At 53.8% G+C, this 14,168-nt stretch overlaps 5 protein-coding genes across 5 annotated transcripts; 3 read left to right on the top strand and 2 right to left on the bottom strand.

Moving 5' to 3' along the window:
• Positions 1-1,719: 1,719 nt before the first annotated feature.
• NCS54_01077100 (RPA43-OB domain-containing protein) lies at positions 1,720-3,087 on the top strand (the record flags this gene model as incomplete). Its single annotated transcript, XM_053156067.1, has 1 exon — positions 1,720-3,087. The coding sequence occupies one exon, from the start codon at positions 1,720-1,722 to the stop codon at positions 3,085-3,087; it is 1,368 nt and encodes a 455-aa protein (XP_053012042.1).
• A 195-nt stretch (positions 3,088-3,282) lies between these two features.
• NCS54_01077000 (Hypothetical protein) lies at positions 3,283-4,011 on the bottom strand (the record flags this gene model as incomplete). Its single annotated transcript, XM_053156066.1, has 1 exon — positions 3,283-4,011. One exon carries the CDS (start codon positions 4,009-4,011, stop codon positions 3,283-3,285), a length of 729 nt encoding a protein of 242 aa, XP_053012041.1.
• Positions 4,012-5,984: 1,973 nt separating this feature from the next.
• Positions 5,985-7,970, top strand: NCS54_01076900 (Arylsulfatase; the record flags this gene model as incomplete). Its single annotated transcript, XM_053156065.1, has 4 exons — positions 5,985-6,303; positions 6,359-6,831; positions 6,884-7,564; positions 7,623-7,970. 4 exons carry the CDS (start codon positions 5,985-5,987, stop codon positions 7,968-7,970), a joined length of 1,821 nt encoding a protein of 606 aa, XP_053012040.1.
• Positions 7,971-9,152: 1,182 nt separating this feature from the next.
• NCS54_01076800 (NADH dehydrogenase [ubiquinone] 1 beta subcomplex subunit 7) lies at positions 9,153-9,640 on the top strand (the record flags this gene model as incomplete). The annotated part of the gene is made up of 3 exons (XM_053156064.1): positions 9,153-9,183; positions 9,256-9,380; positions 9,536-9,640. The coding sequence occupies 3 exons, from the start codon at positions 9,153-9,155 to the stop codon at positions 9,638-9,640; spliced, it is 261 nt and encodes an 86-aa protein (XP_053012039.1).
• Positions 9,641-11,823: 2,183 nt separating this feature from the next.
• NCS54_01076700 (Hypothetical protein) lies at positions 11,824-13,281 on the bottom strand (the record flags this gene model as incomplete). The annotated part of the gene is made up of 1 exon (XM_053156063.1): positions 11,824-13,281. One exon carries the CDS (start codon positions 13,279-13,281, stop codon positions 11,824-11,826), a length of 1,458 nt encoding a protein of 485 aa, XP_053012038.1.
• Positions 13,282-14,168: the final 887 nt, after the last annotated feature.

Raw genomic sequence — 14,168 nt, 5'->3', positions numbered from 1 at the left:
CAGACGTTGACAATGACATTGCCTAGAAACAAACGGTTTTGCCTCCCTTCCTGGTGTCTTCCAGAAGAACTCTGAGTCTCTATCGAAATAGAGTTTCAAACGCTCTCCATTCTCCCCCTTACCGGGACTTCTTGCCGGTGTGCGCACCTGTTCAACATTCATTCCGTTGCCTGCACCTTGACCGACCGTCACAGACGCCGTCACACGCGCCGTCTAATACGCCATTGAGAACAACGCCATGCTTTGGTTTTCGTTACGGTTCTGCAGGAAACTTGATTATGCAGGCTTGATAGTTTAGGGCTCCACATGACCTTGCCTTCGTTCGGTCTTGATGGCTTCGAGTCAGTTGCCTTTTCGGCTGCGATATTCGCGCGGAGCTGACTACTACACTCAGTTGATAATGCTCTCGCCATGTGGATTGCGTGTCCACAGCCCCGATGGGCGGAGTTTTGAGAGTTCGTTGACCTTCCATGTTGAGCTTCTAGCAGTAGTTGATGGTCTTTGGAACTCTGTCTTGGATCCACGAAAATTCCTCCTTCATGCAAGTGAGACGATTCATGTCAGTATGGCTTCTCCGAAGGCTCAGTCGGTTCATTTTCCGTTCCGCGCGTGCGACGGAACTCTCTCGCAGTTCTCCGAGTTTTCGTTCATGTCCGCTGCCCCTCGTCGCTCCTCTCGATGTTGAGTTCCCCAACACAATGGCATCTGTCAAACTCGGCCACCAGTATACCCTCCAGATCATCACCAAGATCTGCACTCACCCTAAGCCTTCACTTCTGGGGTAATGAGGCATCCGGTTCACGATCGTCTCGATTGATCAGTGATCCGGTGTTTGAAGGGACGGTCCGAAGCTCCAAGGGAACTCATGGATATCGACTCCACTGGTAACGATCCGGGGAAGCAAGATCGCCTGTGCTCGATGAGCGAAGGGATCGTCTCTGTTTCCATGTGGGCCTCGCGTTTTGGATCATAGACTGGGACAAGACTCTGGTCGACATTGTCAGTCTCTGTAGTCTGGGGGCTAGAGCGAGGAAACTTCGTGATCGGCTCGAGTGTGTTGATCACGGTTCTAAGCCCATCCTCGTAGACGCTCTCGATGTCTTTAGGTGACTGTCATTCGCACAATCTACTACCCCAACATCATCGTTGAGTCAGGCCATTGGAGAGAAGACCCCTAACACTGAGCTGTTGCTCCGTGATCATGCCATTGTGTCCTGGGCTGGGCAGGGTGATTTTTCCCTTGTAGACAGGTATGAAGTTTTGTGGTGTCCTGTCAAGTTTGTTCTTCACATCTGATGTAAATGGTTCGGAAATCCCGTGAATGGTGTACTGGTGTGAAGACTTGTGGGGGAGTTTGGTGGAAGATAGTGATGAGGTTGGCAACGGGTCGCTATAATGACGCGAAATGAACTCATAGCGGGAAGCAAGAGGGCTCAATGGGCTGAATACAGACTGTGGGAGGGATCCATTCGTGTAAGAGCTCCAAACCCATTGTCCATTGGTGATTTGCTCCGCATACTTTTATGCACTGGATTTACAGGTCATGGGTATAGGGTAGGCCACTTCAACTCCACCTCGGTGAAGCCCCACCTCCGGACTCGGTGGTTTCGGTGAACCCTTGCCCGGCGATAATCGATAAGGAAACGGGACTAAAAAATTTCCCACTCGAACCGTCTGCAACACCTTACGACTCCCAGCACCACGACAACCACCGACGCAATGGCGCCAATCGACCACGCAGTCGCCAAGGCGGAGAAGAAGTCCAAGAAGGAAAAGAAACGCGCGCGAGAGGAAGACGCACCCGTCGACACTGAACGAAAGCACAAAAAGTCCAAGAGCGTCGCCCCGGCAGATCTTCCTGCGCCGGAGGTTGTCACTGGTGACCTGAAGGCGGAGAAGAAGAAGAAGAAGAGCAAGAAGGATAAGCACGCCGAGGAGGTTGTTGCGCCAGCCGAGAGCGAGTCTGCTGCCGTGGAAGAGCCCAAGTCGGAAAAGAAGCACAAGAAGAAAAAGCATCATGACAACGAGGTCACGGCCCCTGTCGAGGAGGCAGACACCTCTGTCGTAGCTGACGGAGAGAAGAAGAAGAAGCATAAGAAGAAGCACAAGAAGGACCACCAGCCCGAACCCGAGCCCGAGGCAGCTGAGCCCGAAGAGGATGCCTCGCCCGATCCTGATGCTATGGACGTCGACTTCGCGATCCCTGCCAGGCCCAAATCCAAGTCCAACATCCACCAGCCGCCCGACATCCCCGCGAACCCTCAATTCCCCTTCTTCACCCAGACCGTGTCCCTCTACGAGCCTCTCTACCCCATTGGCTGGGCGCAGCCCGTGACGAACTGCCAGTACCAGCACCTACGGCACCTCCAGAACAAGTACGTGCCCTCGCTGCGCGGTGTGCTGCTGGACTACAAGAATGTCGCCTTTGGTGAGAAGCCTGGCAGGAATGGTGCGGCTATGGATGACGAGACTCCGACAACCGTCATGTCCAAGGACGAGGCTGCTGTTGGTTTCGGCTGGATCACGGCCGATGTCGATCTCTTTGTGCCTAGCCGCGGTGCCTGGATGGAGGGTAGCGTCAACCTTCAGACCGAGGGACACATTGGCGTCGTCTGCTTTGGCAAGTTCAACGCGTCGATCGAGGCGCGTCGTCTTCCGCCCGACTGGAAGTGGGTTCCTAACGAGTCCCCCGAGGCTCAGGGTTTTGAGGAGACGGCCTCGGTTATCACCGCCGACGACCACGGTGTTGTTCGTCAGATCCACAGCACCGGCTTCTGGGCCGACGGCAGCGGCGAGAAGATCAAGGGCAAGATCCGCTTCCGGATACGCAACTTTGACGTCGGCACCAGCGGTGAGACCAGCTACCTCAGTCTGGAGGGCACCATGCTGGACAAACAGGGTGAGAAGGCCGTCGTGGCCGAGGAGGCCGAGACTGCCAAGATGCGCAAGGGCAAGAAGGGCGGTCAGAGGCGACAGAGGAGACGCGCGCCCGAGTTCAGCATGACGCGCTTCGCTGTGGACGAGGAGGAGCAGACGCAGGACAACGAGGAGGAGAAGAGAGAGGTGCTGGCGGTGAGCGAGGATTAAAAGCATGGGATGGGACTAAGAAGGAGCCAGGAGTTGTGATACCTTGCTTTAATGATGAACTCTGTTACCACCAGCCTTGAGAGGCGTTTCCTATCGCTGAAAGATTTGTTACAAACATGACCCAAAGACAAAGAAAACTATTCGTATAGACAAGATAATATTCCCGAAACGCCAAAAAGTCCCTCAAAGGGTATATCAAGCCGCCGCCTTCACCATGGGCTCCCACGGCCGTGCCAGATTCCAAAGGTATACCTCCCCGACGGGCTCCTCGCCCAACGCCTTGACAAAGATGTGTTGAAACAGCGGTACCGTCGAGAACAGCGGCGCTACCGGTGAGACGGATCCCCTATCCCAACCTGCTGAGAGTCCTTCGGTCCATGCGGGCTGCTGCAGGAACTCGTCCACCTTTTCGTGGTACGCGTCCCAGTCGTCTGAGTGGTCGTTTACAACGATCTGGAACCTCACGCCTTGGATGTCCACTGTGATGCGCTGCACTGTACTCGGGAATCCGTGTTGAGAGCCTGAGCTCAGGATCCATGTGTAGTCTGTCTGATCGCCGTTGCTCTCCCAGTCATACCAGACCTGCGTTCCTCTCTCAGAAAAGTCATTGAGAACCAGTCTTCCCTCCGCGTCAAAGCTCAACTCGCAGTGTCGCGCGTCAATACCCTCCATCGGCGGGAGAACAACATCGCAGGATGCTGGGTCTGTACCGAGGACGAAGGAGCCAGGACGCTTTGGGGCCGCGTCGAATGTGAGCTGGATGGCGCGGGGAGGACGGCTGGTGAGAAGGTTTGGGAGACGTGAGGTGAGGATTTGAGATGAGGTTGTGAGGACGGTGCGGGAGATGTTGGAGGGGAGGTGGGTTGCCTTGTCGGCGGTGGAGTTGCGCGCCGTCGGGACCAGCCAGGCGATGATGTTGGACATGATGGATGTGTTGAGTAAAGAGTGTTGGTGTTGTGTTGTGTTGAGTGAGTGTAGTATGAGTGAGAGGCGCGAGTTGACGATTTGTTCAAACGAAAGAACCAAAGTGAATGCAAGCTGAAGATATTGTAAATAAATAGTTGAAAAAACACACGCTGAAGAAGATGTTCTGATTCTAGTCAAGTGTATGCTCCCGCGTCTTTATATCTATCAACAACTTCAACGGCCTGCGTTGCGCCGACAACCACTGGCCCTCAGCCCCCCGCGTCGAGCGCGTCGCGAAAGCACATGACGACCAACGAGAAAAACCCCAGAACCAAGAAACACCCGTTTCACCGCATCAGTCCCAATTGCGGCTGTGGTTACAGTCTTGGGTGTGGTGGTGTTTGATCTTGGGAGCACGAGAGCCAATCATTTCTGGTCGTATTCGAAACCGACAGGGGAAGCCACCAACGAGAGGAGAGGAAGAGATCTAAGTCTATACAAAAAAGGAATTGAAGTGATTCATGTTGCAGTTTTTGTTCATTTTGTGTGGGAGGATTTGATGTGGCTTGTCGGGAGAGGCGGTCTTGGGGGTTCATGTTGTGTGGCGAACGTAGACAAGACGTTTTGGACCCTGGATTTGAACAGACTGAGTCATAACCTTGTTTGAGAGGTGAGATATGCTTAACCTGTAGAGTTGCAGTGATGCTTATTCTGATAGTGCGTACTGGTACTTGTGGGTGATTGACATAGGGAGGATGTTTCAACGCTGGCTCACCTTTTGTTCATTAACAACCACCTATAGACAGCGACAACAGCGATGTTGTTTCAAGAATTAGGATGCACCGTTTCAAATGAGGCATTCTGATCCTTATGGCCATGAGAAGTGTTGAATAGAGATAGGTCTACTACTTCTATAGGCACCCGAACACTCTTGAGACTGTGACTAGCGGCTATCACCTCTATCCGCGAGGAGATTAGATCTCCAGATAGAACCAATTTGAGCTCCTGATTCAGTTTTAGACCCCCATACTTGAGATCCAATGGAATCCTGGCGTGATTGACGGATACGTTGGTTCCTGCGTTAGGCTCCGAGACTTTACTTCTGAGTGATCAATCTGGGTAGAATAGTCATTGCTGTGGAGGATGCAAACACCATACTCCCCGGAGAGAGGCGACCAGTATTTGGGAATTAATTCCAGCATGGACGATATGAATCTCGGATCGCCCATCTTCCTCACTTGCCAATGTAGGGCACAAGAGCGAGTCGGAATTGGAGGGTATTCGCCACTCTCTTGGTGCGCAGAACAGTGTTTGCTTTGTTCTGTATCACTATGACCTCAAATTCAAGGCAGAGATCAAATTAATTGTCTTTGTATTCGAGGTTCATAATTATCCATCCGGATACTTTCTTTCATTATTGACTTCACATTGTTCAGACTACCTACTGTGATCAAGCCAAGCACCTCATCATGGCACGCAAGCACCTACCTCACTTGCCGAAGCAATTCACATCATTGAACACAGAGTTGCACATAACATGTGTCATGTTAGTACGCATTCGTATCTAGTGACACAATTCTCTCGATAATATCATCTAAAAACGAAACTATGCATCTCCCGCCTTTCGGGATTGTGGGGGTATTTGCGAGACTCCGCCTGACCCATGCAACGGCACTGTTAGTAATTCAGTGGCACCTCACGCAGAGACGCTAACATTGACGCAATCGGGAGCCCTGGATTGCGCGACATCAAAAGCCTCATGGGAATTTTGCGATGAGCCGAGATGTTTCTTTAAAATCAGCTTCTGAAGATTTAGGTAGAGAAAAGATCTTGTCAATTGCATGGATATTTATGGGATTGAACGAGGTCAAGAACGTTCGAGGTGATTGAGTTGCTGCAGCTAGCAACTCAGCTGCAGATACCTGAATCAACAACAACAAAAGCAACAACACCAATAGCAACACCGACAAGCAACCGCAACACCGCCCAGCATGCGGTACTCAACCTGGCTAAAGCCAATCTGCCTAGCCAGCTCACTCCTCCTCTCGGAAACAGCACTTGCCCAGCAAGACCAGATAGTCCTCGACAACGCGCCCAAAAAGAATATTGTCTTCATCCTCACCGACGACCAAGATGCGGTCCTCGACTCGGTGGCTTACATGCCGCGTCTAAAGAAGCACGTCATAGACGAGGGAACGGCGTTTGTTAATCACTTTACGACCACGGCTATTTGTTGTCCTTCGCGTGTTTCGCTGTGGACGGGGAAGCAGCCGCACAACACCAATGTCACAGACGTGAGCCCACCCTATGGTAAGTTGCCACTGAACTCGTGCAGATTGGAAGTATAGGGTTGCTGACTTTGTAGGCGGGTTCCCCAAGTTTGTCTCTCAAGGCCTCAATGAAAACTACCTCCCCATCTGGCTACAAGAAGCCGGATACAACACATATTACACAGGAAAGCTATTCAACGCACACACAATCAACAACTACAACGCACCTTTCCCCGCTGGCTGGACTGGAACAAACTTTCTGCTCGACCCGGGCACGTACTCGTACCTGAACCCCATCTACCAGCGTAACAGTGAGCCTCCGGTGCAGCATCATGGAACTCACACTTTGGACCTGATTTCCGAGTATGCACATGAGCTGCTTGAAGAGGCGATTAACTCAGATAAGCCCTTCTTTGTCGCTATTGCGCCTGTTGCGCCGCATTCGAATATTGATGTCAACCGGGGCAGTGGTCCTCCAACCATGACCATCCCGATCCCGGCCGAGAGACACTCCCACCTCTTTGAAGGAGTTAAGATCCCTCGAACGGCAAACTTTAACCCCGACTCGGTATGTGACCTCTCATCTTCAGGGGAAGAAAACCTGCTCACATTTCCCCAAGCCCAGCGGTGTGAGCTGGATCCGCCAGCTGTCCCAGCTCAACGAGACGGCCGTCTCGTACCTGGACGACTACTACCGCGCTCGCCTCCAGGCTCTGCAGGGAGTCGACGAGATCGTGGAGCAGGTCATCCACCAGCTGGACTCAGCTGGTCTCCTCGAAGACACGTACGTCGTGTACAGCTCCGACAACGGGTTCCACCTTGGCCAGCACAGGCTGCCTCCCGGCAAGGAGTGCGGCTTCGACGAGGACATTCGCGTGCCCCTTTTCGTCCGGGGCCCAGGCGTTGCCGCTGGCGCCGTGGAGACGGCCGTGACGACTCACATCGACCTCGCCCCGACGCTGCTCAAGCTCGCTGGTGCGCGTCTCCGCAGTGACTTTGACGGGACGCCCATCCCGGTGCTGCCCGGCCCGGGGACGAGGCGCCACGAGCACGTCGCCGTCGAGTATTGGGGGATAGCTCTCGCCGAGGGAGAGATCGGCGGTTTTGGTATGCTTGTCTCCTCTCCCCCCTCAGCCCCCTTTTCTCCGTCGTTTCCGGCCGCTGACGAGATCATCACAGATGGAAAGGGACAGATTCTCATGCCCAATAACACGTACAAGGGGGTTAGGATAGCGCATGAGGACTATGATCTATACTACTCGGCTTGGTGCAGCAATGAACACGAGCTCTACGATCTCAAGGTACGTCTGGCGGGGAAGTCTCGTTGAGGCCTGGAGTTGAGGCTGATAAACTCCACAGGCGGATCCAGGACAGCTGCACAACCTCTTCCCTGAGGATGATGACGTGACGGCAGACGTGTCACTGTTAGGAAAGAGTACCCGTCAGGTCATAGACCGACTTGACGCTCTGATGCTGGTTCTCAAGTCGTGCAAAGGAGAGTCGTGTATCGAGCCCTGGAAGATCCTCCATCCAGATGGCGACGTAGCGAGCCTGAAGGACGCCCTGAAGGACAAGTTTGATGGGTTTTACGAGCAGCAGGTCAAGGTCAGCTTCGACCGCTGCGAGGACGGGTATCTGATCGATGCCGAGGGGCCACAGGTCGGTTACCAGTATCGAGACGGCCTTGAGTGGCATCACTGGACCTGATGCCGTCTCGTGTTTTAGAGAAGGGCGTTACTTTTCTATAAATCATCAGTTATACAACAGTTGGCGATGTGATCGTGATGTATGCTGCTGAATGAATCAGGCAAGACGGGGTCATGAACAATCTTGCCCTTGAATCGACAAATCCCACGAGTCCCCTCACAGATCGTGACCCGGCCTTTGTCAGCCCAAGTATACACGAGCTGGGTCCATAAGAGAGTTTGTCGCCCAACAGTGGAGTCCCTCCCTAGGATCATGGGTTTGCTGACGAGAGTAGTAACATGTTGAGAAAAACCACGCCAGGTCCGCCCACGACTTTGTAACATGTCGGGTCATGTGGAATTTCCCACGTGGGTGTCAAGTCCCGTCTGTTCGACAATATGAGGTCTCTCATTCTAAACCTGCAAGGAAGTCGGGAGCACGTCATGACGGCCAGCGGTGACACGGGTGAGAGAAGAGAGTGCCGACAAGGTACCGCGTGGGAGAGAGCTTCTGGAATGGGTCGAGGGCTTGACTGCTTTGAGATTCTTAAGCATATACGATGGGTCTTGAACCTCGTCCAAGCGTCTCAAGATCGGTTCCTGCGATTCGAGTGTGCCTGCCGGTGCCGGTGACCTCTGTTTTTTTTCTTCAGAGCACATGAGCAGGCAGTTTTGTTGCCAAGAAGGTCCAAGAAACCCCAAGAGGCTCACAGACAGGAGACACTGACAGTAGTTTTCAAGGCCTTGATGCCCCCCTGAGTGATCCTCTTGCCTCTCATCCCCTTCAACCCATGCCAGGTCCCGGTTGTCTCTTATTCTCTTAGTGTAAACCGAAGTCTTGGCCGGAGTCGGCGCCCGGTCCGGACCCACCGCCGTGTGCCGGTATCGACTTGAGATCCAAGTTGAGATCTCTAGAGGACGCGCAACAGAGGAGGAGAAGAATCGAGCTGGTCGGAATTGCAGGAAGTAACACGGAAGAGCTTTGAGATAATTATTATCGTGAATAGAAGTGATAGAGAGTGTGGTGGTGTTGTAGAGTCGGAGTGGTAATTCGCGGGCTCCTATTGGATAGAAACGCGTTGCTGCCGGAATTCCAAGGCATAAACTCGGTAGCTGCCGACCTTGAACCGAGAGAGCATCTCACGACTTCAGCCAATTCAAGACAACCTCACCCATCTCGAAGCGCCCAATTGAACCCGCAACGATGGCTTCCGACGCGATTACTGAGCCGCGGCGTACGTACCGATCCCAATTGATTCCCTGGGTCAATTTTCGACGACAAAGACGACCGCTGACCCGATGAGCAGAGGCGACCCGCGAGGAGATGCGCGATGCTAAACTCCCCATTGCCTACCGAGACAGCTGCGCACACCTCTTGATCCCTCTCAACAAGTGCCGGAGGGATACTTGGTATGCCCCCTGGAAGTGCACGGTAAGCTTTTTTCCTCTTCCATGACATCCCGCCGAGCCCAAGTCCGTCCGCGGCCACACCGAAACGAGCCCAACGCAACGCAACGGTCGATTTATTACCGGGATATATATCAAAGAACATGATGCTCACACCGAGACCTTTTCCCCCTTTACCAGGATGAGCGACACAGCTACGAAAAGTGCCAGTACGTCGAGTTCAAGAAGCGAGTCGCCAAGATGGACGAGTTGAGGGAAGCCAAGGGTGGTGCTCGAAGCAACTAGACAACACACACTTGTGTGACTTGGGATGTGTAGGATGTGATGTGTGATAAAAAACCGGTACGACGGAGGTGACACACCGGCACACACAGAACGCACGAGATCAGTCACCGGGACGTGGGTGGTGGTGGTGCCGGCCGGGATTGTACATATACAAATGAGCCATTGCTTGGTTTCTGAGAGGAGGACCGGAATAGAAAAACGGCTTTCCACACACAAAGAGATGGCAACGAGAAAGGATGCGGATCCTCCATGGCGTGAACGACCGGGTGTAGAATGGTATCGATGTGCTAATGGGAACTGTGGTCTGGGCCGCAGAGCCTCATGAGGCTCATCCGGCGATGCTCGATCTGAGCCGCACGGCACGTAAAGAGAGAGAAGTCAATGGGCCGACTGTGCAAATGGGCCGGATAATAGTGGACTCGGCAAGGGAGGAAGTGGGACGGGTAAAGGTAAAAGGTGTGAGTATGGCAAGAATGTATTGTACAATGTCGCAAGGCCGGAGGACCACGCTGCAAATGGGTTTTGACTTGTCATGGTGGCCGACAGCAACCCTGTCCCGTCGAGACGCCAAACACGCCGGGGCGGAGACGACATGATATTGCGGCGCCAGAGGAGACGAGTAAGAAAAAAGTATATAACGTGGCCCATCTGCTGTCGTCTTGAGAGGAAAGAGAAAAGTGGTGGGCAGTCTCAAGTTGAGCGACACTTGAATCCGACGATTCTTCCATCAACAGTCCGACTCTTTTTTGAAAAGGTGTGTTGATCATCGGTAGTTGGCTGCCGCAGAGCCTCAACGCCAGACAGATTGCCTCACTCGCAGCTTCGGCACTTCTCAGCGCCCGACCCGACCGACGATAAGAAGCCTTGCACGCCGATATAGATACCGATAATCAGCCAGACACACAGACAAGCCTCATCTGAGGCTGAAGCGCGGCTGGAAACAAGCGGCACAGCGCCTCGAGAGTTCTACCGGGGTTTGACGGATGCCCTGTGCTTTCACACCGTCGTCGTCATTCCCACCCCTTGTTCCGCTCGGGTTCTCCTCCTTGTTTTTATTTCTCACGCCAAGATCTCACTAAAGTGGGAGCCGCGGTTCAATTTTCTTGAAACGCCGTGATCGACACTGCGGAATGTGTCGGCTCAGAACAGACGCTGTCCTCTACCTTTCCCCCTTACTCTTTTGCCTTTTCGTCACTCACGCACTTGATCAACAGTCCGAATTCTGAGCACGGCCAAGACATTGCGTTTATTCACAATAACATGACTCCGGCCTACCCGAGTTCTTTGCCTGCCTAGAAAGACGCCTTGGGAGGATCACTCTCGTCGGCGACTGGTCCGCATCCCGCCCCAGCCTTACGTACCATGTTTACCATCTGCGGCTCCCGGCCCCTGCTCGCGAGGACAAAGAGCCGCATTCAGGTCGTTCCAGCAAACTTCTATGCATGTCCCGCAGCCGAGCGGGTGGCTTGGCGCCGTCGCGCGCGTGGGCCCTTGCAAGAAAAAAACCATGACTGGCGAGTCGAGCCACACAACGTGATATTATCAGATGAGATCCACCCCGCCAGGTCCCCCTTCAACCCTGGGAAGTCCCCGATCCATCAAGATTGCATGATGCCAACAGCCGGCATTAGCAAACTTTTATTCAACGACGGTTCCACATATGCCGGTTCAAGAGCCTCGTTCGGCATGCCTTGACCACCAGACCAAGGGGGCATGACGCCCGGCCCGACCACCACAACCTTCGGCCGGTTTGTGGATATGCTGCCTTGGTCCGTGGCCAACCTCTTGAGGCGAGTGCCAAGAAGCTGCCAAGAAGCTGCCAAGACCTCCTCTCGTGCTTTACGGGATCCCCGGTGACCAGTAGTCCTGCTCATGAGAATCTTGAGGAACCACCATGTGGATTCTATAATACAAGCATCACTTCACGGTTGGATCACAGCAGAGTATGTGGAACCACTATTTGAATTCTCTTATATAATACTTTCTAACCGGCATCCCGGTAGAAATGAGACATGTACATGATGATCAAGGTAGGTAGAACGGCTCGCAGTCACTTTTTTGTGGTGCTGAGGGGCGCGTAGTATCTTTCACTAGACGGTGAGGCTTTAAACAAAATAATGCTCTAATATTGGCGAGAAAAGGGAAAATATTGTAGGGGGTGGAACAGGGGGGGAGAGACCTGCTCAGAAGAGGGCATTGTTGCCACAGTCAAACACGCCAGAGATGGAACTTGAGTCGCTGGCCATGATGTCTGTGAGCTCAGTGATGGACGACCAGAGACCGGCAGCGTTCATGAACAACGAGATGCCAATCAGGAAAGCGTTCACGGCAAAGAGGCAGATCTGCTTGGGGCTGCTGAACATGCAGTCCCAGTTCATGTGGAACCAGAAGACGGCGCTAAAGCCAAAGGTGAACCATGAGATGGTGGTGGCCGAGGCAATCGACAGGATCGAGTCGAACACGGGGATGGCGTTGGACAGGATGAAGCAGAGAACCCAGAAGATGGTCACGAGGGACATCCAGATGGACCACGAGCGCACGTTGTTGGTGGTCATCTCGTGGGTGATCTTGAAGTACTTCATGACCTCGACGTAGCAGTACTTGATGCCAGTGTGACCGAAAGCCAGACCGGTAGAGAAGACGGCGGGGAGCACGATACCGTAGGCGACCTTGGCAGTGGTGACAGCAGCCGAGCCCAGAGCGGGTGACACGGTGTATTCACCGGCAAGGCAGTAGATGGCAATGGCAACGATGGTGTAGAAGCCAATGGAGGTAACCTCGAGCCAGCACAGAGCAAAGCCAAAGTCGTTGACGGGGTCAATCATCTCAGCCATGTAGCCGACAAAGTTGATGTTGCCAGAGTAAGCGTAGCAGATCTTGAGGCAAGCGTTGAGACCCTCTCGGAAGGTAGGGTTGCCAACCACCTTGAGCTCCTTGTGCCAGGGGATGGGGGCAGCCTCGGGGTTCTTGACGCCCAGGGAGATCATGACGATGAGAGCAGCAGCGATGATGGAAACACAGCATGGGTAACCGGACCAGGCGACGAACTTGGCGGTTCGGGGAGCACATAGGACCCAGCAGCAGAGGCAGCCAATGCCAATGTAGCCGACAGTGCAAATGGAGTGGCTGGAGATGGTGTTGAAAGCAATGGAGAGAGTGACACTGGCAGAGGCGGCAGTCATGATGACCTGGATAAGCAGACCGATACCCGCAGTGATCTCGAGGCTCTTGCCGCCGACAACCCGGGTCATATCAACAACGTTGACGACATGTTGGTGACGAGCATAGAATTGCTTGAGGACATAGGCGGTATACCAGGACAGAAGACCGATGCCAATGATGGCGATGATACCGGGAACGATGCCCATCACTTTGAGGACACCGGGAAGAGACAGGACACCAAGACCAACCTGGTTGGTCAGGAGGGCAAAGGTCGTGTCCCATTTGGTCATGTTGCGGAAGTTCTTGCCGCCTTCGCCACCGCCGAAGCCATTGTCGACGGGGACGTTTCTCTCTGACTTGAGGTCGAGCTCGTGGCCGCTCTCATGGCCAACCTTTTCCTTGCTGTTGGTCTTGCTCGAGTCGTTGCCCTGATCAGAAGGGTAGATGGCGTTGGTGGCGTCTTGCGTGTAAGCAGTCATGATGGGCTAGCGGTGGTGCCGTGAGGCGTCGTGTATAAAGATTCTCTCTATGTATGATGGATGTGCGAGGTCTATATGTTTCGATTGGATGTGATGTAGTATGTACGGCGCTTGAGAGAGTGTATAGAGTTGATGGAGGGGAGGGAGCGATTCCAGTTGAGGGATGAGAAGGAAGAAGCTGAGAGGAGTGAAGCAGCAATATGAGGGCAGAGACGGGAGAGAATATATACAAGTCTAGCAAGAGTGAGGGCAACAGGGAAGAAGGGACTAACAGTCGGACAAGATGCTGAGGAGCTCGGCGTTCCCTCGTCAAGCTACCATGATCCTTGGTCCACCGTCCTCTTGCAGCGGCGGCAAACCCGTTGGAGCTACGGGCCCTTCCTCTCCATCGCCCTAATCGGCTGACTAGGTCATTGCTAATGGGGCGGAGGTATTTGCGAAGGCCAATCTCCCCATGGTGGAGCGAGCACAACGGGGAGCGGAGACTGCGGTGCCAGAGAGGATATCGGGGCTCCGGGCGGAGGTGTATCGAGGCGAAGGGACGCGTGCTGGGGAGGGTTAGAACGCGGAAAACCCTGGGGCTCCATAAGTTGGAGATGGGGGAGGCAAGCTTCCGAAGGACAGGGATGGGAGGAGAGGGGAGGAGAGGAGATGGAGAAGAATCACGTCAGGATCCAATGGGGGAGCCCATTGGGCCAGCGGCGGAAAGGTGAAGGGATCATGACACCCTTCTCCATGGGGGGCCAAGCAGGACAAGCATCAATGGCCCGTGGGGGATGGAACACGCTATTCGGTTCCAGAAGCCGTCATGTTACGTATTGTGAAGCCGTCTTGGACATCTGCTTGGTCCGGTCCGGCCGTCATCCTTGGGCTGCTCGCCCGGGCCG

Source organism: Fusarium falciforme, chromosome 8, assembly GCF_026873545.1.
Source record: "Fusarium falciforme chromosome 8, complete sequence".
NCBI lineage: Eukaryota > Fungi > Ascomycota > Sordariomycetes > Hypocreales > Nectriaceae > Fusarium > Fusarium falciforme.
This window is presented reverse-complemented; position numbering and strand designations above follow the sequence as displayed.